General features: G+C 36.9%; 1 protein-coding gene across 1 annotated transcript in view; it reads right to left on the bottom strand.

Moving 5' to 3' along the window:
• SLC26A7 (solute carrier family 26 member 7) overlaps positions 1-27,300 on the bottom strand; it is a 267,698-nt gene that overhangs the window by 14,641 nt on the left and 225,757 nt on the right. The window contains exon 15 of the mRNA XM_082434178.1: positions 26,000-26,048. Within this exon, the coding sequence (XP_082290304.1) occupies positions 26,000-26,048 (49 nt within the window). The remainder of the gene's footprint in view (positions 1-25,999; positions 26,049-27,300) is intronic.

Raw genomic sequence — 27,300 nt, 5'->3', positions numbered from 1 at the left:
GAAGGAAAAGACCTACAATAACAAACTGAAAACAATTAAGAAAATGGTAATAGGAATATACATATCCATAATTACCTTAAATGTAAATGGATAAAATGCTCCCACCAAAAGACAGAGGCCAGTTGAATGGATACAAAAATAAGACCCATATATATGCTGTCTACAAGAGACCCACTTCAGACTAGGGACACATACATCATGAAAGTGAGGGGATGGAAAAAGATATTCCATGCAAATGGAAAATCAAAAGAAAGCTGGAGTAGCAATACTCATATAAGACTAAAAAGACTTTAAAATAAAGACTATTACAAGAGACAAAGGAGGACACTACATAATGATCAAGGGATCAATCCAGGAAGAAGATAAAGCAATTGTAAATATTTATGCACGCAACATAGGAGCACCTCAATACATAAGGCAAGTGCTAACAGCCATAAAAGGGGAAATCAACAGTAACACAATCATAGTAGGGGACTTTAACACCCCACTTTCACCAATAGACAGATCATTCAAAATGCAAATAAGTAAGGAAACACAAGCTTTAAATGATACATTAAACAAGATGGACTTAATTGATATTTATAGGACATTCCATGCAAAAACAACAGAATATGCTTTCTTTTCAAGTGCTCATGGAACATTCTCCAGGATAGATCATAACTTGGGTCACAAATCAAGCCTTGGTAAATTTAAGAAAATTGAAATTCTATCAAGTATCTTTTCTGACCACAATGCTATAAGACTAGTTACCAATTACAGGAAAATATCTGTAAATAATACAAACACATAGAGGCTAAACAATACATTACTTAATAACCAAGAGATAACTGAAGAAAACAAAGAGGAAGTCAAAAAAACCTAGAAACAAATGACAATGAAAACACACAGACCCAAAACCTTTGGGATGCAACAAAAGCAGTTCTAAGAGGGAAATTTATAGCATTACAATCCTACCTCAAGAAACAAGAAACATCTCAAATAAAAAACCTAACATTACACCTAAAGCAATTAGAGGAAGAAGAACAAAAAAGCCCCAAAGTTATCAGAAGGAAGCAAATCATAAAGAACAGATCAGAAATAAATGAAAAAGAAATGAAGGAAACCATAACAAAGATCAATAAAATTAAAAGCTGGTTCTTTGAGAAAATAAATAAAGTTGATAAACCATTAACCAGACTCATCAAGAAAATAAAAAGGGAGAAGACTCAAACCAATAGAATTTGAAATGAAAAAGGAGAAGGAACAACTGATACTGCAGAAATACCAATGATCATGAGTGATTACTACAGGCAACTATATGCCAATAAAATGCACAACCTGGAAGAAATGGACAATTACTTAGAAATGCACAACTTCTGAGAGTGTACCAGGAAGAAATAGAAAATATGAACAGACCAATCATAAGCACTGAAAATTAGACTGTGATTAAAACTTTTCCAACCAAAGAAAGCCTAGGACCAGATGGCTTCACAGGTGAATTCTCTCAAACATTTCGAGAAGAGCTAACACCTATCCTTCTCAAATTCTTCCAAAATATAGCAGAGGGAGGAACACTCCCAAACTCATTCTACAATGCCACCATCACCCTGATACCAAAACCGGACAAAGATGTCACAAAGAAAGAAAACTACAGGCCAAAATCACTGATGAACATAGACGCAAAAATCCTCAAGAAAATATTAGCAAGCAGAATCCAACAGCACATTAAAAGGATGATAAACCATGATCAACTGGGGTTTATCCCAGGAATGCAAGGATTCTTCACTATACGCAAATCGATCAATGTGATACACCATATTAACAAATTGGAGGAGAAAATCCATATGATCGTCTCAATAGATGGAGAAAAACTTTTGACAAAATTCAACACCCATTTATGATAAAAACCTCTGGAAAGTAAGCAAAGAGGAAACTTACCTCAACATAATAAAGGCCATATATGCCAAACCCACAGCCAACCTTGCTCTCAATGGTGAAAAATTGAAACCACTTCCTCCAAGATCAGGAATAAGACAAGGTGGTCCCTTCTCACCACTATTATTCAACATAGTTTTGGAAGTTTTAGCCACAGCCATCAGAGAAGAAAAAGAGATAAAAGAAATCCAAAGAGGAAAAGAAGAAGTAAAGCTGTCACTGTTTGCATATGACATGATACTATACATAGACAATCCTAAAGATGATACCAGAAAACTTCTAGAGCTAATCAATGAATTTGGTAAAGTAGCAGGATACAGTGTTAATGTACAGAAATCTCTTGCATTCCTATACATTAATGATGAAAAATCTGAAAGATAAATTAAGGAAACACTCCCATTTACCATTGTAACAAACAGAATAAAATACCTAGTAATAAACCTACCTAAGGAGAAAAAAGACCTGTATGCAGAAAACTATAAGACACTGATGAAAGAAGTTAAAGATGATACAAGCAGATGGAGAGATATACTATGTCTTAGATTGGAAGAACCAACATTGTGAAAATGACTATACTACCCAAAGAAATCTACAGATTCAGTGCAATCCCTATCAAAGTACCAATGGCATTTTTCACAGAACTAGAACAAAAAATTTCACAATTTGTATGGAAACACAAAAGACCCCGAATAGACAAAGCAATCTTGAGAAAAAAAAAAAAAGGAGCTGGAGGAATCAGGCTCCCAGAGTTCAGACTATACTACAAGGCTACAGTAATCAAGACAGTATGGTACTGGCACAAAAACAGAAATATAGATCAATGGGACAGGATATAAAGCCCAGAGATAAACCCACGCACTTATGGTCACCTTATTTTTGATAAAGGAGGCAAGAATATACAATGGAGGAAAGACATCCTCTTCAATAAGTGGTACTGGGGAAACTGGACAGCTACATGTAAAAGAATGCAATTAAAACACTCCCTAACACCATACACAAAAATAAACTCAAAATGGATTAAAGACCTAAATGAAAGGTCAGACACTATAAAACTCTTAGAGGAAAACATAGGCAGAAGACCCTATGACATAAATCACAGCAAGATCCTTTTTGACCCACCTCCTGGAGAAATGGATATAAAAACAAAAATAAACAAATGGGACCTAATGAAAGTTAAAAACTTTTGCACAGCAAAGGAATCCAAAAACAAGATGAAAAGACAACCCTCAGAATGGAAGAACATTTCTGCAAATGAAGCAACTGATAAAGGATTAATCTCCAAGATTTACAAGCAGCTCATGCAGCTCAATATCAAAAAAACATATAACCAATCCAAAAATTGGCAGAAAACCTAAATAGACATTTCTCCAAAGAAGGTATACAGATTGCCAACAAACACATGAAAGGATGCTCAACATCACTAATCATTAGAGAAATGCAAATCAAAACTACAATGAGGTATCACCTCACAGCATTCAGAATAGCCATCATCAAAATATCTACAAACAATAAATGCTGGAGAGGGTGTGGAGAAAAGGGAACCCTGTTGCACTGCTGGTAGGCATGTAAATTGATACAGCCACTATGGAAAACAGTATGAAGGTTCCTTAAAAAACTAAAAATAGACCAGCAATCCCACTACTGGGCATATACCCTGAGAAAACCATAATTCAAAAAGAGTCATGTACCACAATGTTCATTGCAGCTCTATTTACAATACCAGGACACGGAAGCAACCTAAGTGTCCATTGCCAGATGAATGGATAAAGATGTGGTACATATATACAATGGAATATTACTCAGCCATAAAAAGAAATGAAATTGAGTTATTTGTAGTGAGGTGGATGGACCTAGAGACTGTCATACAGAGTGAAGTAAGTCAGAAAGAGAAAAATAAGAACTGTGTGCTAACACATATATATATGGAATCTAACAACAACAACAAAATGATTCTGAAGAACGTAGTGTCAGGATAGGACTAAAGATGCAGATATAGAGAATGAACTTGAGGAAACGGGGATGGGGGAGGGCAAGCTGGATGAAGTGAGAGAGTGGCTTGGACTTATATATACTACCAAATGTAAAGTAGATAGCTAGTAGGAAACAGCCGCATAGCACAGGGAGATCAGCTCTGTTCTTTGTGGCCACCTAGAGGGGTGGGATAGGGAGGGTGGGAGAGAGATGCAAGAGGGACGAGATATGTGGATATATGTATATGTATAGCTGATTCACTTTGTTATAAAGCAGAAACTAACACACCATTGTAAAGCAATTATACTCCAATAAAGATGTTAAAAAAAAGACAGTGATGATACAATTTGATAACAAAATTAATGAAGTCTTTTTTTACATCTCCTTACACAGCATTGTTCTTAACAAATGACATATGTCATATATAATATATTACATATTTCAAAATAAGCTAAATCTAAAATCCTTAGTCCAAAAATTTACATAGAAAAAGTTATCATTAATATCTAATCCCCCAAATTATATAAATTATGAATTTTTGAGATCTTTAAGCCATATTCTGTATTTACTAGAAAACATAATTGTTATTGGCAATATTTAATGTAATTAAATATATATATTAAATATAATCTGAAAAATATTAACAACTATTTTATTTGGAAAATGTCAATGCATTGCTTTTCCTGAAGGAGATACATAAATTATTACCCATAACTAACTTTATGGCATGTGTTCTATCATCCCCATTCCTTAGCAAGCCAAACATGGCTGATCAATCATGGTAATTTTTCCACTTAGATCAAAGAAGACCTCAGAATTTTTATCAATTCAGTGCTGCAGGAAGTCACTACTAGTTCATAAGAAATTTACTTGTTGATCCGAACATAATATTCCAGTGAAAAAACTCTGTATATATTATTTGGAGAGATTGATCACTAGATCTAAATGATTAGGAAATGGTGGTTAAAAGGTACAGAAAATTATTTAAGAAATAAGTTTTTTCTCTTTTCTATCCTATCACATTTATTTCACTTGTAAATTATACTTGCCATTCTCTGTATTTTCTTGCAATTATTTCATTATTTAAGTGATGATAGATTGTTAACTATGAAAATGTTTGGGTTTAATCAATAGAGAAACAAAAATTTTCCTTCCATTGTTTCAGTGTGCTTGCTTTGTCTTTCATTTTTACATTCGAGGTTCCTCTTTTCTGCTCCTTTAATCAAAATACATGCACATTTTCAAATCATCCAAAACAAAATAAAAGAAAATAAAAGAATTGTGCCATGTATTTGTGGATAATCATTTAAGTAAGCTATATTAAGAGAAGCAATTCATGATGTTTTTTGTAAATAAAAAGACATTCTTAATGGCAAAGTTACAATTTCACTCAAATGGAAATTTAAATACAATGGACATTTCTGAAATCTTCCCCAAAATAAGTGAAATTTTCTTTTACACTCTCAGTTCTGCCATTGTAATGATTTTATGGCTATATCCTTGGGTTCTAAGCTTCTAAGTAAATCAACCAGTGCAATAAAAATCACATTGTTATAGAAAAGAGTAAAGTGAATGCACAGCTAATATCCTGCCTTATACAAAATGAGGTAAGCTGGGAGCATGTACAAAAGAGACAACTAATCTGTACCCATGTGGGATGTGGTAAATGATGGGCTTTATCTACAAAACACAACATTTCAGAAAGAAATTAACCACCAGGTGTGGGTGAGCAATTAACTCCAGACTGTGCAAGCCAGCTCTTTCCTGCGGAATATTCATTAACTCCTTTTATTAAAAAGTATTCATAGTTGCATAATTTAGGAGTGCTTCTTTTATACTTCAAAATGTTCTTGACAGTCTGTGAGTCATTCATAATTTTTTAAAAGAAGGCATTTTCTGTTGATATCAAGTAACTATTGAGAAACAGATTTACATCTCAAACTTTTCAAGAAAACAAGGATATCAGAAATATTTAGGACAAACCAAAACACTATCATTTGAAAACATGTGCACATATTATTGAGCATCTCTCTAATTCATTCATTCATTCATTCATTCAAGCAGTCAATCAATACAGAAGTATTGGGTGCTTAGTCTAATCATTGTCCTAAGAAATACAAGCAGAATGATGGACAAGAGAGATGATGGTCCTTACCCTCAATAGACTCACAACCAAGCTAGGAAACCAGTCAGTTGAACTAGTAATCTGAAGTGTTACAAAGACTGGGAAAGTTATGCAGAAAGTGCTAAGGAGGTACAGGATAGACCTGATATTATAGACAGAATAATGACCCCCAATTATGTCCACATCTTAATCCCTAGAACCTGTGGAATATGTTGCCTTACATGGCAAAAGGAATTTTGCAGACTTGATTAAATTAAGGATCCTGAGATGAGCAGATTACCCTGGATTATTGCGGTGAGGGAGGTCCAATGTAATTACAAGGGTTCTTATGAGAGGGAGGCAGGAGGGTCAGAGTCAGAGAGGGAGATATGGTGATAGAAGAAGAGGTCAGAGAGATATGAAAATGCCAACACTGCTGGTTTGAAGATGGAGAAAGGGGTCATGAGCCAAGGAATGTGGATGGCCTCCAGAAATTGAAAAGGACAAGGAAGTAAAATTGTTCTCCCCTAGAGTCTCCAGACAAAATACAGCTGGTTTGGGGAACTGGAAGCGGGGGGGCAGTTGAGGGAGGGGAGCTAATTTTGGTTTCAGCATCCATGATGACAGAAATCATGCCTGCTTTCTTCATCCTTGAATATACAGCATCCGTCATTGTGCCTAGGACTCAGAAAATGTCCATTAAATATAAAAATATTTGCTGAGTGAACAAGGACATGATAATACAGGAATGAAAGGAAGAATGGGACATGTAACCTGAGATTTGGAGGATAGTTTGAAGTTAAGCAGGTAAGAAGGTGGTGGAGGGAGACCTTCAAGATGTCAGAAGAGTAAGATGTGGAGATCACCTTCCTCCCCACAAATACATCAGAAATACATCTACATGTGGTACAACTCCTACAGAACACCTACTGAATGCTGGCAGAAGACCTCAGACTTCCCAAAAGGCAAGAAACTCCCCACGTACCTGGGTAGGGCAAAAGAAAAAAGAAAAAACAGAGACAAAAGAATAGGGATGGGACCTGCACGAGTGGGAAGGAGCTGTGAAGGAGGAAAAGTTTCCACACACTAGGAAGCCACTTCACTGGCGGAGACGGGGGGCAGGGGGGCAGGGGGGAAGATTCAGAGCCACGAAGGAGAGTACAGCAACAGGGGTGCAGAAGGCAAAGCAGAGAGATCCCCACAAAGAGGATTGGTGCCGACCAGCACTCACCAGCCTGAGGACCTTGTCTGCTCACTCACCAGGAAGGGTGGGGTCTGGGAGCTGAAGCTCGGCCTTCGGAGGTCAGATCCCAGGGAGAGGACTGGGGTTGGCTGCGTGAACACAGCCTGAAGGGGGCTAGTGCACGACATCTAGCCGGAATGGAGTCCAGGAAAATGTCTGGACGTGCCTAAGAGGCAAGAGACCATTGTTTCACGGTGCGTGAGGAGAGGGGATTCAGAGCACCGCCTAAATGAGCTCCAGAGATGGGCGCGAGGCAGGGCTATCAGTGCAGACACCAGAGACAGGCATGAAATGCTAAGGCTGCTGCTGCAGCCACCAAGAAGCCTGTGTGCAAGCAAAGGTTGCTATCCACACCTCCCCTCCCAGGAGCCTGTGGAGCCGGCCACTGCCAGGGTCCCGTGATCCAGGGACAATTTCCCTGGGAGAAAACATGGCATGCCACAGGCTGTTGCAATGTCATGCTGGCCTCTGCTGCCACAGGATTACCCCACACTCCGTACCCCTCCCTGCCCCTGGCCTGAGTGAGCTAGAGTCCCCTAATCAGCTACTACTTTAACCCCATCCTGTCTGAGTGAAGAACAGACGCCCTCAGGTGATCTACATGCAGAGGCATGGCCAAATACGAAGCTGAACCCCAGGAGCTGTGTGAACAAAGAAGAGAAAGGGAAATTTCTCCAAGCAGGCTCAGGAACAGTGGCTTAAATCGCCACAATCAACTTGATGTACCTTGAATCTGTGGAATACTTGAATAGACAATGAATCATCCCAAAATTGAGGGAGTGGACCTTGGGAGCAAAGATATGTATATTTTTTTCCTTCTTCTCTTTTTCTGAGTGTGTATTTGTATGCTTATTTGTGTGAATTTGTCTGTATAGCTTTGCTTTTACCATTTGTCCTAGTGTCCTGTCTGTCCATTTTTTTAATTACTTTTTAATTTTTAATAATTATGTTTTACTTTTTATTTTAATAACTTTATTTTATTGTCTTTATTTTTTTCTCCCTTTTCTGCTGAACCATGTGGCTGACAGGGTCTTGGTGCTACACCAAGGTGTCGGGCCTGTGCCTCTGAGGTGGGAGAGCCGAGTTCAGGACATTGGTCCACCAGAGACCTCCTGGCTACATGTACTATCAAATGGCAAAAGCCCTCCCAGAGATCTCCATCTCAACGCTAAGACGCAGCTCCACTCAATGATCAGCAAGCTACAGTGCTGGACAACCTATGCCAAACAAGTAGTAAGACAGGAACACAACCCCACCCACTAGCAGAGAGGCTGTCTAAAATCATGAAAAGGTCACAGACACCCCAAAACAAACCACCGGAAGCGGTCCTGCCCACCAGAAAGACAAGATAAAGCCTCATCCACCAGAACACAGGCACCAGTCCCCTCCACCAGGAAGCCTACACAACCTACTAAACCAACCTTAGCCACTGGGGGCAGACACCAAAACCAAAAGGAACTATGAACCTGCAGCCTGTGGGAAGGAGACCCTAAACACAGTAAGTGAAGCAAAATGCAACGACAAAGAAACACACAGCAGAAGAAAGAGCAAGGTAAAAACCCACTAGACCAAACAAATAGGCAGTCTACCTGAAAAAAAATTCAGAGTAATGATAGTAAAGATGATCCAAGCTCTTGGAAATAGAATGGAGAAAATATACGAAAGGTTTAACAAAGACCTGGAAGAACTAAAGAGCAAACAAACAATGATGAACAACACAACTAATGAAATTAAAAATTTTCCAGAAGGAATCAATAGCAGAATAACTGAGGAAGAAAAACTGAAAAGTGACCTGGAAGATAAAATACTGGAAGTAACTACTGCAGAGCAAAAAAAAGAAAAAAGAATGAAAAGTATTGAGGACAGTCTTAGAGACATCTGGGACAACAATAAAGACACCAACATTTGAATTATAGGGGTCCCAGAAGAAGAAGAGAAAAAGAAAGGGACTGAGAAAATATTTGAAGAGATTATGGTTGAAAACTTCCTTAATATGGTAAAGGAAATAGTTAATCAAGTACAAGAAGCACAGAGAGTCCCATACAGGATAAATCCAAGGGGAAAAACACCAAGACACATATTAATCAAACTATCAAAAATTAAATACAAAGAAAAAGTATTAAAAGCAGCAAGGGAAAAAAAACCAAATAACATACAAGGGAATGCCCATAAGGTTAACAGCTGATCTTTCAGCAGAAACTCTGCAAGCCAGAAGGGAGTGGCAAGACATATTGAAAGTGATGAAAGGCAAAAACGTACAACCAAGATTACTCTATGCAGCAAGGATCTCATTCACATTCGACGGAGAAATTAAAATATTTACAGACAAGCAAAATCTAAGAGAATTCAGCACCACCAAACCAGCTTTACAACAAATGCTAAAGGAACTTCTCTAGGCAGGAAACACAAGAAAAGGAAACGACCTACAATAACAAACCCAAAACAATTAAGAAAATGGTAATAGGACCATACATATTGGTAACTACTTTAAGTGTAAATGGATTAAGTGCTCCCACCAAAAGACATAGACTGGCTGAATGGATACAAAAACAAGACCTGTATATATGCTGCCTACAAGAGACCCACTTCACACCTAGGGACACATACATTCTGAAAGTGAGGGGATGGAAAAAGATATTCCATGCAAATGGAAATCAAAAGAAAACAGGAGTAGCAATTCTCATATCAGACAAAATACATTTTACAATAAAGACTATTACAAGAGACAAAGAAGGACACTACATAATGATCAAGGGATCAATCCAAGAAGAAGATATAACAATTGTAAATATTTATGTCCCCAACATAGGAGCCCTCAATACATAAGGCAAATACTAACAGCCATGAAAGGGGAAATCGACAGTAACACAATCATACTAGGGGTATTTGACACCCCACTTTCACCAATGGACAGATCATCCAAAATGAAAATAAATAAGGAAACACAAGCTTTAAATGATACATTAAACAAGATGGACTTAATTGATATTTATAGGACATTCCATCCAAAAACAACAGAATACACTTTCTTCACAAGTACTCATGAAATATTCTCCAGGATACATCATATCTTAGGTCACAAATCAAGCTGTGGTAACTTTAAGAAAATTGAAATTGTATCACGTATGTTTTCCGACCACAATGCTATGAGACTAGATATCAATTACAGGAAAAAATCTGTAAATATTACAAATACGTGGAGGTTAAACAATACACTATATAATAACCAAGAGATCACTGAAGAAATCAAAGAGGAAATCAAAAGAAACCTAGAAACAAATGAAAATGAAAACACACAAACCTAAAACCGATGGGATGCAGCAAAAGCAGTTCTAAGAGTGAAGTTTACAGCAATACAATCCTACCTCAAGAAACAAGAAACATCTCAAATAAAAAACCTAAACTTACACCTAAAGCAATTAGAGAAAGAAGAACAAAAAATTCCAAAGTTAGCAGAGGGAAAGAAATCATAAAGATCAGATCAGAAATAATTGAAAAAGAAATGAAAGAAATCATAGCAAAGATCAATAAAACTAAAAGCTGGTTCTTTGGGAAGATAAATATAATTGATAAACCATTAGCCAGAATCATCAAGAAAAAAAGGGAGGAGGAGGAGCTTCAAGATGGCGGAAGAGTAAGATGTGGAGATCACCTTCCTCTGCACAAATACATCAGAAATACATCTACATGTGGAACAACTCCTACAGAACACCTACTGAACACTGGCAGAAGACCTCAGACATCCCAAAAAGCAAGAAACTCCCCTCGTACCTTTGTAGGGCAAAAGAAAAAAGAAAAAACAGAGACAAAAGAATAGGGATGGGACCTGCACCAGGGGGAGGGAGCTGTGAAGGAGGAAAGGTTTCCACACACTAGGAAGCCTCTTCGTGGGCAGAGACTGCAGGTGCAAGAGGGGGGAAGCTTTGGAGCCACGGAGCAGAGTGCAGCAACAGGGGTGCAGAGGGCAAAGCAGAGAGATTCCCGCACAGAGGATCAGTGCTGACCAGCACTCACTAGCCCGAGAGGTTTGACTGCTCACACGCCGGAATGGGTCGGGGCTGGGACCTGAGGCTCGGGCTTCAGAGGTCAGATCCCAGGGAGAGGACTGGGGTTGGCTGCGTGAACACAGCCTGAAGGGGGCTAGTGCACCATGGCTAGCCAGGAGGGAGTCTGGGAAAAGGTCTGGAACTGCCAAAGAGGCAAGAGACTTTTTCTTGCCTCTTTGTTTCCTGGTGCACAAGGAGAAGGGGTTAAGAGCGCTACTTAAAGGAGCTCCAGAGTCGGGCACGAGTCACGGCTATCAGTGCGGACCCCAGAGACGGGCATGAGATGCTAAGACTGCTGCTGCAGCCACCAAGAAGCCTGTGTGCAAGCACAGGTCATTATCCATACCTCCCCTCCCGGGAGCATGTGCAGCCCAGCACTGCCAGGGTCCCGTGATCCAGGGACAACTTCCTCAGGAGAACACATGGCGTGCCTCAGGCTATTGCAATGTCATGCTGACCTCTGCTGCCGCAGGCTTGCCCCGCACTCCATACCACTCCCTGCCCCCGGCCTGAATGAAGCAGAGTCCCCTAATCAGCTGCTCCTTTAACCCCATCCGGTCTGAGCAAAGAACAGAAGCCCTCAGGTGACCTACATGAAGAGGCAGGGCCAAATCCAAAGCTGAATACCAGGAGCTGTGCGAACAAAGAAGAGAAAGGGAAAATCTCTCCCAGGAGCCTCAGGAGCAATGGATTAAATCTCCACAGTCAACTTGATGTACCCTGCAGCTGTGGAATACCTGAATAGACAACGAATCATCCCAAATTGAGGAGATGGACTTTGGAAGCAAGGTTATATATATATTTTTTCCCTTTTTCTCTTTTTCTGAGTGAATATGCGTATGCTTCTGTGTGTGATTTTGTCTGTATAGCTTTGCTTTTACCATTTGACCTAGGGTTCCATCTGTCCGTTTCTTTTTTTTTTTTTTTTTTTTAGTATAGTTTTCACCACTTGTTATCATTGGTGGATTTGTTTTCTAATTTGGCTGTTCTCTTCTTTCTTTCTTTCTTTTTTTTAATTAATTAAAACAACTTTTAAATAATTATTTTTGTTTTTTTTATTTTAATAACTTTTTAATTTAATTTAGTTTAATTTGATCTTTTTCTTTCTTTCTTTCTTTCTTTCTCCCTTTTATTTTGAGCTGTGTGGATGACAGGCTCTTGGTGCTCCAGCCAGGCATCAGGGATGTGCCTCTGAGGTAGGAGAGCCAAGTTCAGCACATTAGTCCACCAGAGATCTCCCAGCTCCACGTAATATGAAATGGCAAAAATCTCCCAGAGATCTCCATCTCAATGCCAAGACCCAGCTCCACTCAACGACCAGCTAGCTACAGTGCTGGACACCCTATGCCAAACAAATAGCAAGACAGGAACACAACCCCACCCATTAGCAGAGAGGCTGCCTAAAACCATAATAAGGTCATAGACACCCCAGATACACACCACCAGACGTGGACCTGCCCACCAGAAAGACAAGAGCCAGCCTCATCTACCAGAACACAGGCAACAGTCCCCTCCACCAGGAAGCCTACACAACCCCTGAACCAAACTTAGCCACCGGTGGCAGACACCAAAAACAATGGGAATTGTGAACCTTCAGGCTGTGAAAAGGAGACCCCAAACACAGTAAGATAAGCAAAATGAGAAGACAAAGGAACACACAGCAATTGAAGGAGCAAGGTAAAAAACCATCAGATCTAAAAAATGAAGAGGAAATAGGCAGTCTACCTGAAAAAGAACTCAGAATAATGATAGTAAAGGTGATCCATAATATTGGAAATAGAATGGAGAAAATGCAAGAAATGTTTAACAAGGACCTAGAAGAACTAAAGAGCAAACAAACATCATGAACAACACAATAAATGAAATTAAAAATTCTCTAGAAGGGATCAATAACAGGGTAACTGAAGGAGAAAAACAGATAAGTGACCTGGAAGATAAATAGTGGAAAAAACTACTGCAGAGCAGAATAAAGAGAAAAGAATGAAGACAATTGAGGACAGTCTCAGAGAATTCTGGGACAATATTAAACACACCAACATTCGAATTCTAGGGGTCCCAGAAGAAGAAGAGAAAAAGAAAGGGACTGAGAAAATATTTGAAGAGATTATGGTTGAAAACTTCCCTAATATGGTAAAGGAAAGAGTTAATCAAGTCCAGGAAACACAGAGAGTCCCATACACGATAAATCCAAGGAGAAATGCACCAAGACACATATTAATCAAACTATCAAAAATTAAATACAAAGAAAAAATATTAAAAGCAACAAGGGAAAAACAACAAATAACACACAAGGGAATCCCCATAAGGTTAACAGCTGATCTTTCAGCAGACAATCTGCAAGCCAGAAGGTAGTGGCAGGATATATTTAAAGTGATGAAAGGGAAAAACCTACAACCAAGATTACTCTACAAAGCAAGGATCTCATTCACATTCATTGGAGAAATTAAAACCTTTAAAGAAAAACAAAAGCAAAGAGAATTCAGCACCACCAAACCAGCTTTACAACAAATGCTAAAGGAACTTCTCTAGGCAGGAGACATAACAGAAGGAAAAGACCTACAATAACAACCCCCCAAAATTAAGAAAATGGTAATAGGAACATACATACCGGTAACTACTTTAAGTGTAAATGGATTAAATGCTCCAACCGAAAGACATAGACTTGCTGAATGGATACAAAAAAAAGACCCGTATATATGCTGTCTACAAGAGACCCACTTCAGACCTAGGGACACATGCATACTGAAAGTGAGGGGATGGAAAAAGATATTCCATGCAAATGGAAATCAAAGGATATTTGGGGGGCTTCCCTGGTGGCGCAGTGGTTGAGAATCTGCCTGCCAATGCACGGGACACGGGTTTGAGCCCTGGCCTGGGAAGATCCTACATGCCGCAGAGCAACTAGGCCCATGAGCCACAATTACTGAGCCTGCGTGTCTGGAGCCTCTGCTCCGCAACAAGAGAGGCCACGATAGTGAGAGGCCCGTGCACCACGATGAAGAGTAGGCCTCACTTGCTGCAATTAGAGAAAGCCCTCGCACAGAAACGAAGACTCAACACAGCCATAAATAAATAAATAAATAAATAAATAAATAAATAAATAAATAAATAAATAAGTAAATAAAATTAAAAAAAAAATAGAAATCTGGAGCAGCTATTCTCATATCAGACAAAATTGACTTTAAAACAAAGACTATTATAAGAGAAAAGAAGGACACTACATAATGATCAAGGGATCAATCCAAGAAGAAGATATAATAATTGTCAATATTTATGAACCCAACGTAGGAGCACCTCAATACATAAGGCAAATACTAACAGCCATAAAAGGGTAAATTGACAGTAACACACTCATACTAGGGGAATGTAACACCACAATTTCACCAATGGACAGATCATCCAAAATGCAAATACATAAGGAAACACAAGCTTTAAATGATACATTAAACAAGATGAACCTAATTGATATTTATAGGACATTCCATCCAAAAACAAGAGAATACACTTTCCTCTCAAGTGTTCATGAAACATTCTCCAGGATACATCATATCTTGGGTCAGAAATCAAGCCTTGGTAAGTTTAAGAAAATTGAAATCATATCAAGTAGCTTTTCTGACCACAATGCTATGAGACTAGATATCAATTACAGGAAAAAATCTGCAAAAAATACAAACACATGGAGGATAAACAATACACTACTGAATAACCAAGAGATCACTGAAGAAATCAAAGAGGAAATCAAAAAATATCTAAAAACAAAGCACAATGAAAACACAATGACCCAAAACTTAAGGGATGCAGCAAAAGCAGTTTTAAGAGGGAAGAGTATAGCAATACAATCCTACCTTAAGAAACAAGAAACATCTCAAATAAACCACCTAACCATACACCTAAAGGAATTAGAGAAAGAAGAACAAAAAAACCCCAAAGTTACCAGAAGGAAAGAAACCATAAAGATAAGACCAGAAATAAATAAAAAAGAAATGAAGGAACAATAGCAAAGATCAATAAAACTAAAAGCTGTTTCTTTGAGAAGATAAACAAAATTGATAAACCATTAGCCAGACTCATCAAGAAAAAATGGGAGAAGACTCAAATCAATAGAATTAGAAATGAAAAAGAAGTAAAAACTGACACTACAGAAATACCAAGGATCATGACAGATTACTACAAGCAACTATATGCCAATAAAATGGACAACCTTGAAGAAATGTACAAATTCTTAGAAATGCAAAACCTTCCTAGACTGAACCAGGAAGAAATAGAAAATATGAACAGACCAATCACAAGCACTGAAATTGAAACTGTTATTAAAAATCTTCCAACAAACAAAGGCCCAGGACCAAATGGCTTCACAGGCGAATTCTATCAAATATTTAGAGAAGAGATAACACCTATCCTTCTAAAACTCTTCCAAAATATGGCAGACGGAGGAACACTCCCAAACTCATTCTACAAGGCCACCATCACCCTGATACCAAAAGCAGACAAAGATGTCACAAAAAAAGAAAACTACCAACCAATATCACTGATGAATATATATGCAAAAATCCTCAACAAAATACTAGCAAACAGAATCCAACAGGACATTAAAAAGATCATACACCATGATCAAGTGGGGTTTATCCCAGGAATGCAAGGATTCTACAGTATATGCAAATCAATCAATGTGATACACCATATTAACAAATTGAAGGAGAAAAACCATATGATTATCTCAATAGATGCAGAGAAAGCATTCGACAAAATTCAACACCCATTTATAATAAAAATCATTCAGAAACTAGGCATAGCAGGAGCTTACCTCAACATAATAAAGGCCATATATGACAAACCTACAGCCAACATCATCCTCAATGGTGAAAAATTGAAACCATTTCCACTAAGATCAGGAACAAGATAAGGTTGCCCACTCTCACCACTATTGTTCAACATAGTTTTGGAGGTTTTAGCCACAGCAATTACAGAAGAAAAAGAAATAAAAAGAATCCAAATTGGAAAAGAAGAAGGAAAGCTGTCACTGTTTGTAGATGACATGATACTATGCATAGAGAATCCTAAAGATGTTACCAGAAAACTACTAGAGCTAATCAATGAATTTGGTAAAGTAGCAGGATACAAAATTAATGCACAGAAATCTCTTTCATTCCTACACACTAATGATGAAAAATCTGAAACTGAAATTAAGAATACACTCCCATTTACCATTGCAACAAAAAAAATAAAATACCTAGGAATAAACCTACCTAAGTAGACAAAGGACCTATATGCAGAAAATTATAAGACACTGAAGAAAGAAATTAAAGGTGATACAAATAGATGGAGAAATATACCATGTTCTTGGATTGGAAGCATCAACATTTTGAAAGTGACTATACTACCCAAAGCAAGCAACAGATTCAACGCAATCCCCATCAAACTACCACTAGCAATTTTTACACAACTGGAATAAAAAATTTCACAATTTGTATGGAAACAGAAAAGACCCTGAAGAGCCAAAGCAATCTTGAGAAAGAAAAATGGAGCTGGAGGAATCAGGTGCCCTGACTTTAGACTATACTACAAAGCTACAGTAATCAAGACAGTATGGTTTGGGCACAAAAACAGAAATATAAATCAATGGAACAGGATAGAAAGCCCAGAGATAAACCCACACACATATGGTCACCTTATCTGTGATAAAGGAGGTAAGAATATCCAATGGGGAAAAGACAGCCTCTTCAATAAGTGGTGCTGGGAACACTGGACAGCTACATGTAAAAGAAAGAAATTAGAACACTCCCTAAAACCATACACAAAAATAAACTCAAAATGCATTAAAGACCTAACTGTAAGGCCAGACTCTATCAAACTCTTAGAGGAAAACATAGGCAGAACACTCTATGACATAAATGACAGCAAGATCCCTTTTGACCCACCTCCTAGAGGAATGGAAATAAAAACAAAAATAAACAAATGGGATCTAATGAAACTTAAAAGCTTTTGCACAGCAATGGAAAACATGAACAAGATGAGAATACAACCCTCAGAATGGGAGAAAATATTTGCAAATGAAGCAACTGACAAAGGATTAATCTCCAAAATTTACAAGCAGCTCATGTAGCTCAATATCAAAAAAACAAACAACCCAATCCAAAAATGGGCAGAAGACCTAAATAGACATTTCTCCAAAGAAGATATACAGATTGCCAACAAACACATGAAAGAATGCTCAACATCATTAATCATTAGAGAAATGCAAATCAAAACTACAATGCGATATCTTCTCTCACTGGTTAGAATGGCCATCATCAATAAATGCTGGAGAGGGTGTGGAGAAAAGGGAACCCTCATACACTATTGGTGGGAATGTACGTAGATAGAGCCACTATGGAGAACAGTATGGAGGTTCCTTAAAAAACTAAAAATAGAACTCCCATACGACCCAGCAATTCCACTACTGGGCATATACCTGAGAAAACCATAATTCAAAAAGTCATGTACCAAAATGTTCATTGCAGCTCTATTTACAATAGCTAGGACATGGAAGCAACCTAAGTGTCCATCGACAGATAAATGGATAAAGAAGATGTGGCACATATATACAATAGAATATTACTCAGCCATAAAAAGAAACGAAATTGAGTTATTTGTAGTAAGGTGGATGGACCTAGAGTCTGTCATACAGAGTTAAGTAAGTCAGAAAGAGAAAAACAAACACCGTATGCTAACACATATATATGGAATCTAGAAAAAAGAAAAAATGGTCTTGAAGAACCTAGGGACCAGAAGGTAATAAAGATGCAGACCTACTAGAGAATGGACTTGAGGACATGGGGAGTGGGAAGGGTAAGCTGGGACAAACTGAGAGAGTGGTAGTGTATATATATGGACATATATACAGTACCAAATGTAAAATAGATAGCTAGTGGGAAGCAGTCACATAGCACAGGGAGATCTGCTCAGTGCTTTGTGACCAGCTAGAAGGGTGGGATAGGGAAGGTGAGAGGGAGGGAGACGAAAGAGGAAAGAGATATGGGGATATAAGTATATGCATAGCTGATTCACTTTGTTATAAAGCAGAAACTAACACACTATTATAAACCAATTATACTCCAATAAATACGTTTTAAAAAGAAAATGAAAAAAAGGGAGAAGACTCAAAACAATAGAATTAGAAATGAAAAAGAAGTAACAACTGACACTTCAGAAATACAAAACATCATGAGAGATTACTACAAGCAACTCTATGCCAATAAAATGGACAACCTGGAAGAAATGGACAAATTCTTAGAAAAGCACAACTTTCAGAGGCTTAACCAGGAAAAATAAAAAATATAAACAGATGAAACACAAGCACTGAAATTGGGACTGTGATTTAAAATTTTCCAACAAACAAAAGCCAAGGACCAGATGGCTTCACAGGTGAATTCTATCAAACATTTAGGGAAGAGCTATCACCTGTCCTTCTCAAACTCTTCCAAAGTATAGCAGAGGGAGGAACACTCCCAAACTAATTCTATGAGGCCACCATCACCCTGTTACTAAAATCAGAAAAAGATGTCACAAAAAAAGAATACTACAGGCCAATATCAGTGGTGAACATAGAGGCAAAAATCCTCAACAAAATAGTAGCAAACAAAATCCAGCAGCTCATTAATAGGATCATACACCATGATCATGTGGGGTTTATCCCAGGAATGCAAGGATTCTTCAATAAATGCAAATCAATCAATGTGATACACCATATTAACAAACTGAAGGAGAACAACCATATGATCATCTCAATAGATGCAGAAAAAGCTTTGGACAAAATTCAACACCCATTTATGATAAAAAAAAACCCTCCAGAATGTAGGTATAGAGGGAACTTACCTCAACATAATAAAGGCCATATATGACAAACCCACACCCAACATGGTTCTTAATGGTGAAAAGCTAAAACCATTTCCACTAAGATCAGGAACAAAACAAGGTTGCCCACTCTTACCAGTGTTATTCAACATAGTTTTGGAAGTTTTAGCCAGAGCAATCAGAGAAGTAAAAGAAATAAAAAGAATCCAAATCGGAAAAGAAGAAATAAAGGTCACTGTTTGCAGATGACATGATACTACACATAGAGAATCCTAAAGATGCTACCAGAAAAATACTAGAGCTAATCAATGAATTTGGTAAAGTAGCAGGATACAAAATTAATGTACAGAAATCTCTTGCATTCCTATACACTAACAATGAAAGGTCAGAAAAGGAGATTAAGGAAACACTTCCATTTACCATTGCAAGAAAAATAGTAAAACACCTAGGAATAAACCTACTTAAGGAGACAAAAGACATGTATGCAAAAAACTATAAGAAACTGATGAAAAAATTAAAGATGATACAAACAGATGGAAAGATATACCATGTTTTTGGGTTGGAAGAATCAACATTGTGAAAATGACTCTACTACCCAAAGCAATCTACAGGTTCAATTCCATCCCTATCAAACTACCAATGGCATTTTTCACAGAACTAGAATAAAAAATTTCACAATTTGTATGGAAACAGAAAAGACCCCAAATAGCCAAAGCAATCTTGAGAAAGAAAAACAGAGCTGGAGGAATCAGGCTCACAGACTGCAGACAATACTGCAAAGCTACAGTAATCAAGACAGTATGTTACTGGCCCAAAAACAGAACTATAGATCAATGGAACAGGATAGAAAGCCTAGAGATGAACTCACGCACATATGGTCCCCTTATCTTTGATAAATTAGGGAAGAATATCCAATGGAGAAAAGACAGCCTCTTCAATAAGTGGTGCTGGGAAAACTGGACAGCTATATATAAAAGAATGATATTAGAAGACTCCTTAACACCATATACAAAAATAAACTCAAAATGTATTAAAGACTTAAATGTAAGGCCAGACACCATCAAACTCTTAGAGGAAAACATAGGCAGAACACTCTATGACATAAATCACAGCAAGATCCTTTTTGACCCACCGCCTAGAGAAATGGAAATAAGAACAAAAATAAACACATGGGGCCTAATGAAACTTAAATTCTTTTGCACAACAAAGGAAACCATAAACAAGATGAAAAGAAAACCCTCAGAATGGGAGAAAATATCTGCAAATGAAGCAACAGACAAAGGATTAATCTCCAAAATTTACAAGCATCTGATGCAGCTCAATATTAAAAAAACAAACATCCCAATCCAAAATTGGGCAGAAGACCTAAACAGACATTTCTCCAAAGAAGATATACAGATTGCCAACAAACACATCAAAGGATGCTCAACATCACTAATCATTAGAGATATGCAAGTCAAAACTACAATGAGGTATCACCTCACACCAGTCAGAATGGCCATCAACAAAAAATCTACAAACAATAAATGCTGGAGAGGGTGTGGGGAAAAGGGAACCCTTTGCACTGTTGGTGGGCATGTAAATTGATACAGCTACTATGGAAAACAGTATGGAGTTTCCTTAAAAAACTAAAAATAGAACTACCATGCGACCCAGCATTCCCAGTACTGTGCATATACCCTGAGAAAACCGTAATTCAAAAAGAGTCATATACCACAGTGTTCATTGCAGCACTATGTACAATAGCCAGGACATGGAAGCAACCTAAGAGTCCATCGACTGATGAATGGATAAAGATGTGGCACATATATACAATGGAATATTACCCAGCCATAAAAAGAAACTAAATTGACTTATTTGTAGTGAGGTGGATGGACATAGACACTGTCATACAGAGTGAAGTAAGTCAGAAAGAGAAAAATAAATATGGCGTGCTAACACATATTTATGTAATCTAAAAAAATAAAACAAAAAATGTTCTGATGAACCTAGGGGCAGGACAGGAATAAAGACGCAGACATAGAGAATGGACTTGAGGACAGGGGGAGGGGGAGAGGTAAGTTGGGATAAAGTGAGAGAGTGGCATGGACTTATATATACTACCAAATATAAAATAGATAGCTAGTGGCAAGCAGCCGCATAGCACAGGTAGATCAGCTGGGTGCTTTGTGACCACCTAGAGGGGTGGGATATGCAAGGTCGGAGGTAGACGCAAGAGGGACTACATATGGGGATATATGTATATGTATAGGTGATCCAATTTGTTGTAAAGCAGAAACTAACACACCATTGTAAAGCAGTTATACACCAATAAAGATGTTAAAAAAAAAAAAAAGAAGGTGGTGGAAATGAACCTGAAAAATCACAATGCTAAGAGAGACGTTGACAGAGTGCCTCTTGGTAATGGCACAATGTGACTAAAGTGTTTTGGAACACAACATACTAAACATGTTAATGGAAGATTTGTTCACATTTGTGCAATGTTTTTTCCATTCAGAGCAATATGATGACTTCCATGTTATTATTTATGTAGTTTATATGTATTTACATATTTTGATTATTCAATCCAATCTTCCTCTTCTGTAAAGATTGTTGGGAGGGGGTATTTTTTATTATCTTTCCTCTTTCCTACTCCCTTTCCCAGCTAATATCTCCTTTTGCTTTAGTTACTTCCAGATCTCTTCAGTGGTCCCCAAAACTCATGGATGTCTCCTGCTGGTCTCACAGTATCTTAAATTCACTATCTTCTAAAATAAACTTCCCTTTCCTTTTAGCTACCCTCCTGGATTTCCTGTTATTTATCCCAGTTTGAGCGTTTCAAAGCTTCAAATCATCATTTGCATTGCCCTCTCTCTTCCCCCAACACCCAAATAGTGCTGGTTATGTTAATTACATACTGAAATCTCTTTTAAGTCCATCCTCTATCTCCATTTTCACAAGCTTTCAACCAAAGCAGAGGAAGATGGCACTCTCTGTTACCTCCTTTTCCCTGTATTAGCACCAACCCACCCTTCTTGGTTGTGTTCCTGCAGACTGCATCTGGCTCAGAACTCTCAAATCCCAACTTTAAGCAACCTTTCCTGTACACACATCTGTCTTCGATAGGGACTTGAGTTCCTCCTCTGTCCCTAACCAACTGCACAATCCTGAGAAAGTTACTTATCTATGTCCTCAACATTTTCATCAGTAAAATGAAGAGTATCCTATTACCTATTTGAAAATGGAAGTATAGTTACCAATTATCTATTTCAGTTATTCAGAAGAATGTCCTTTGAAAACTTGGAAGTGCTATACAAATATTAGCATTGTAATTTTCCTTTACTGACCTAGTGTTCATTGGACAATGAAGGATAATGCAATGGAAATTTAAAATACATTTCTTCCCTTAGAAATCTAGTTAGGAGGAAAATATGCATGAATGAAACACTTTATAACCATGTAAGGTGATATGTGACTGAGTGAGGCATGTGGTAGTCTCTCCATGTTACTATGATTTCCATCTTATAGCTGAAGACACTGAATTCCAGGCTGCACTTGTCTGTATATTCCCCTCTATGGATCTGGCTGACTTCTTTGTCTACCTGAGATTGCCAAAGAGTGTGTCCCTTCAATTTACTTTACTTCTTTATTAAACCTTGAAGAAAGTATAGTATTTGGATTGGCAAAAAAGTAGATTGTTTTAGAAGGGAGAATATAAATAAAGGATCAGATCCAGGGACGATAAAATTAGATGTAGGGGCCATGAACTGATTCATCTGATTGGGAAAGAGAACTTGTGTAATGTGTAGTAAAAGGGAAATCAGTTTGAGAAAATAAGGAAAGGTTTTAGGTGTCAAGATGAGTAGTGGGCACTTGATCCTCAGAAGGGAACCTTTATAATCTCTAATGCCTAAGAAGGCTTTTTAAAAAAAGGTGATTTAAGATTAATGTGTCATTACATCACAGAATAGAATAAAGCTGGGATGGCAACTACATCTCAGCTTCTGTGTCAACACCAACCATTTGTAGCAGCTTCTTGCAACTGCCTGTTTAGAAGATTCTCAAGTTACTTTGGCTCATAGGAGGAAGTGCCTTGATTAATTAATTCTGTCTGATGTAAGCATGGGAAACTGGGTATTTTCTATCCGTGGAGTAAGACCAAGACTGTCTCATAGCAGAAAAAATAAAAAATATGAAAGTCATACTAATTCATTTTGAATACGGTTAAGGACAGAATTAGAGTCACAGAAGTGAAAATGTAAAGGCAATAAAACCAAGAGTTATAGGTTTTACTAGTTAAATTGAGAGAGGAAATCAAGAACATGAGCAGTAAATGAAATCTGAGGATTTAAAGCTCAGGGAAGTGAGAACAGGAGGTTTCCCCTGAACAAGAGTGAGAGATGGGAGAACCTAGGATACTTTGGAGTGTCAGAAGAGGGGAGAGAAGGAAAATACTAGAAAAATATTCTGGTCAACTAGTCCTGGCTACTATAAAAGGGCCACTGGGTGCCAAAATTTCACAAGGACACAGCAAAGGTGACCATGCCCATCAGCTACTGTTCTGTGCAAAGTGAGCCTGATTTAGTGATGCAGAGGTGAGACTGCCCTTAAAAAGTTTCCAGATTAGCAGAAAAGTGAGACCCTTAAGAAATGATCATCAAATAAGTACAATAACAGTATTATACAAGCGTCCTTTGAAAGCACAATGTAGGAGAAAGTAAATTTGCTACAAGAAGTCAGAAGAGACCAGAGAAGCTAACATCTGAGCTGCATCCATGTTGATGTGGGTCATGCAATTAATTCATATATTTATATGATACTTATTTTATTCTATTCTATATGTTATACATTTATTTAGAATACTTTACATAAATTAATATAATAGATATTATAATATGTATTTATTATAATAAGTATTTATATAAACATTCCATATGTTCTTTATCCACTGTACTGTTAATAAATATTTTAGTTGTTTCTACATTTGGGAGAATTATAAACAAAGCTACTATGAACAATCTTGTATATGTTTCCAGGTACAAATATTAAGAGATTCCTTTTTTATTGTCTTTAGAAAAACAAAAATCAATATGTCAGCTTTTCCTGTTTTTTTTTTTTAAGTTTATATAATGGAATTTGAATTTAATATTTTCTTTCATCTTTTTATTTTTGCCCAATTATGTTTATAAGACTCATCTAGTTTTCATTATTATATATGTATATAGTATAATAAATATATCAAATAAAAATTCAAATGTACAAATATTCCATAGTTATATATACCTGATAATTTTTTTTTGAAATATGAGCTGTTTCCAGATTTGTGTAGTTACAAACAATACTGTGTGAATGTTCTTGTTTATGTAACTTGCTAGAATGTATAACTGGAAGTGGAATTGCTGGTCATAAGGTATGGTATCTTCAACTTTATATGATATTGCCAAACTGTTTTCCAAGATGGTTGTAACAGTTTACACTCCCACTAGCACTGCAAGAAACTTTTTGTTGCTGTACATCCTCACCAATACTTGGTATTGTCAGACTTTTAAAAATATCAATTATATATATATATATATATATATATATAAATATATATAGTGTTTTATTATGAATTTAATATACATTTCCTCAATAATTATTATAAATAACAATAGTGAATTTAAGCATATTCTCATATGTTTATTGGTATATTTGAAAATGTCTCATTTTGTGAAATGCCTGTTCATGTCTCTTGCCCATTTTCCTAACAGGCCATCTGCCATTTTTACTCCTTGATATGCTGGGGAGTGCAATACTTTCTCCATTTTATTTGTTGCACCTATCTCCCTTTACTCTGGCTTATCTTTTTATGCTTTATATGGTGCCTTTTGGTAAACAAAAGCTCTTGATAATAATCTAGTGAATTTTAATGATAATGTTTAACATTTCTTATATATATTCTCCTATATTCTCTTCTAAATTTATAATTTGTCTACCACTCCTAGGACTTTGATCCAGCTGGTACTGCTTTGGGGTATGGTATGAGATAAAGGTCTAATTTCATTCATTATGGATACATGATTGTCTCATCATTGTATATTAACAAGACTGTCTTTTACTCACTGCTCTTCAGTGCCACTTCTGTCACAAATAAAACACCAATACATGTGAGATTTTTTTCCTCACTTCTGTGCTCTCTACTCTGTCCTATTGATCTGTTCACTTATCTCTGAACCAGTACCACACTGCACTGATTATTAGGGCTTTATAATACCTCTATACATACATAAGAAAACATGCTCTCCCACTTGTTCATATATTTCAGCAGTTGTGCCTATTCTTGGCCATTTGAGTTTTTGTACAAAATTTAGAATGAGCTTGTCAATTGCCATTAAAATGTCCTATTGGAATTTTAATTGTGATTCAATTTATATCTATAAATAAATTCGAGGACTGACATCCTTTCAATATTGTACATTCTGATCAGTGGACATTGTATTTCCTTCCATTTTTACAAAAAAATACCATTAATTTGTGTTTCAGGTATTCTTAATGCCTCATAATAAAGTTGTACACCTTCATCCTTTGTAGGTTTCTACATCTTAAATTCACTTCTAAAAGATTAGGAGGATGAGAGGGAAGAAGAAGAAAAGAAGGAGGAAGGGGGAGGACAGAATAGGAGTGAGAAAAGAGAAAGAAGGAGGAAGAGAGAAAAAGAGAGGAGGTTGGAGAAGGCAAGGAGGAGGGAGATGGAGGAGGAGAGAATGGGAGGAGGGAGGAAGAGAAGGTGGAGAGGAGAGGGAGGATGCAGATCAGGAGGAGAGAGGGAGGACAGAAGTAGGAGGCAGAGAGGGAGAAGAAGGGGAAGAAGATTTCATTCTCTGGCCTATATTCAAGTCAGAACACTTAGTTTTTTTTAAGCTAACTCACCATTGCAAATGCCATTGGATAGAGAATTGAGCAACGTGTTTTGTTCACACTGAAATGAAAACAAATATAAAGAAGAATAACATAAAAATTCATTTCTGTCCCTGAAAAAGAACATCATTCTTTTCTCCATAAATAACAAAGAAAACTAGTCTCCAATGATTATTTTTCCTAGCTTTTTTTTCCAGAATGATAAATACAACAAACTAAAATAATAAAATAATTAGTTCTAAGTTTATGTTAGCTCAGTAGATAATTTAAATTATCAAGTCAGACTATCTTCTTTAGAACATTTTCTGCAAGATTAAGTTTGTTTTGATATTTGATCAGGAATTGAACATTTGTACATGTTTTTCATTGTAGCCTATCTAATCAGAAATTAACTTCATTAACACAGCACCCTCAAAGAGAGACCGCCAACCATATATTTCATATTATACAAAATTTAGTTGTTCACTTAATATGATAAACTCTAGGTTCATCCATGTTGCTGCAAATGGCATTACTTTTTTATGGCTGAGTAATGTGAAGTAAGCCAGACAGAGATAAATATCATATGATATCGCTTATATGTGGACTCTAAAAAATAATGATACAAATGAACTTATTTACAAAACAGAAACAGACTCATAGACATAGAAAACAAGTGTATGGTTACCAATGGGGAAAGAGTGGAGGAAGAATAAATTAGGATTTGGGGATTAACATATACACACTACTATATATGAAGTATATAACCAACAAGGACCTACTGTGTAGCACAGGGAATTGTACTTAATATTTTTTAATAACCTGTAAGTGAAAAGAATATGAAAAAAAAGATACATATATTTGTATAACTGAATCACTTTGTTGTAACCTGAAACTAACACAATATTGTAAATCAACCATACTCCAAAAAAAATAAAAAATTTTAAAGTTAGCTGTTCATCTGAAGCTCCATGAAAATGTCCAAGAAAAAACATTCCTGATTTATGGAAATGCTGGAGAATGAAAACGACTCTATATCCTACAATTAAACTTCTTTGAAATTAAAAATAATTGATGCCTCTAAAATTATAACATGCTATGTACTTCTCAAAAATGTGTTATTGTTATTACTGTTAATGATGATAGCAATTGTTATTTCTTGAGTACTTACTATATACCAAGAACTTTACATTAATCATTTAATCCTCAGAATAATCCTATGAAGTTACTGAACTCATTTTTCATCTGAAAGTTGGAAAATTTCTGAATTTGGAAGACTTCTAAAGATTGAAATTGTTAAATAATTTGACCAAAGTCACAAAGCTAGTAAGAAC

Source organism: Balaenoptera physalus, assembly GCF_965194825.1.
Source record: "Balaenoptera physalus genome assembly, chromosome: 17".
In the NCBI taxonomy this organism is placed as follows: domain Eukaryota; kingdom Metazoa; phylum Chordata; class Mammalia; order Artiodactyla; family Balaenopteridae; genus Balaenoptera; species Balaenoptera physalus.
This window is presented reverse-complemented; position numbering and strand designations above follow the sequence as displayed.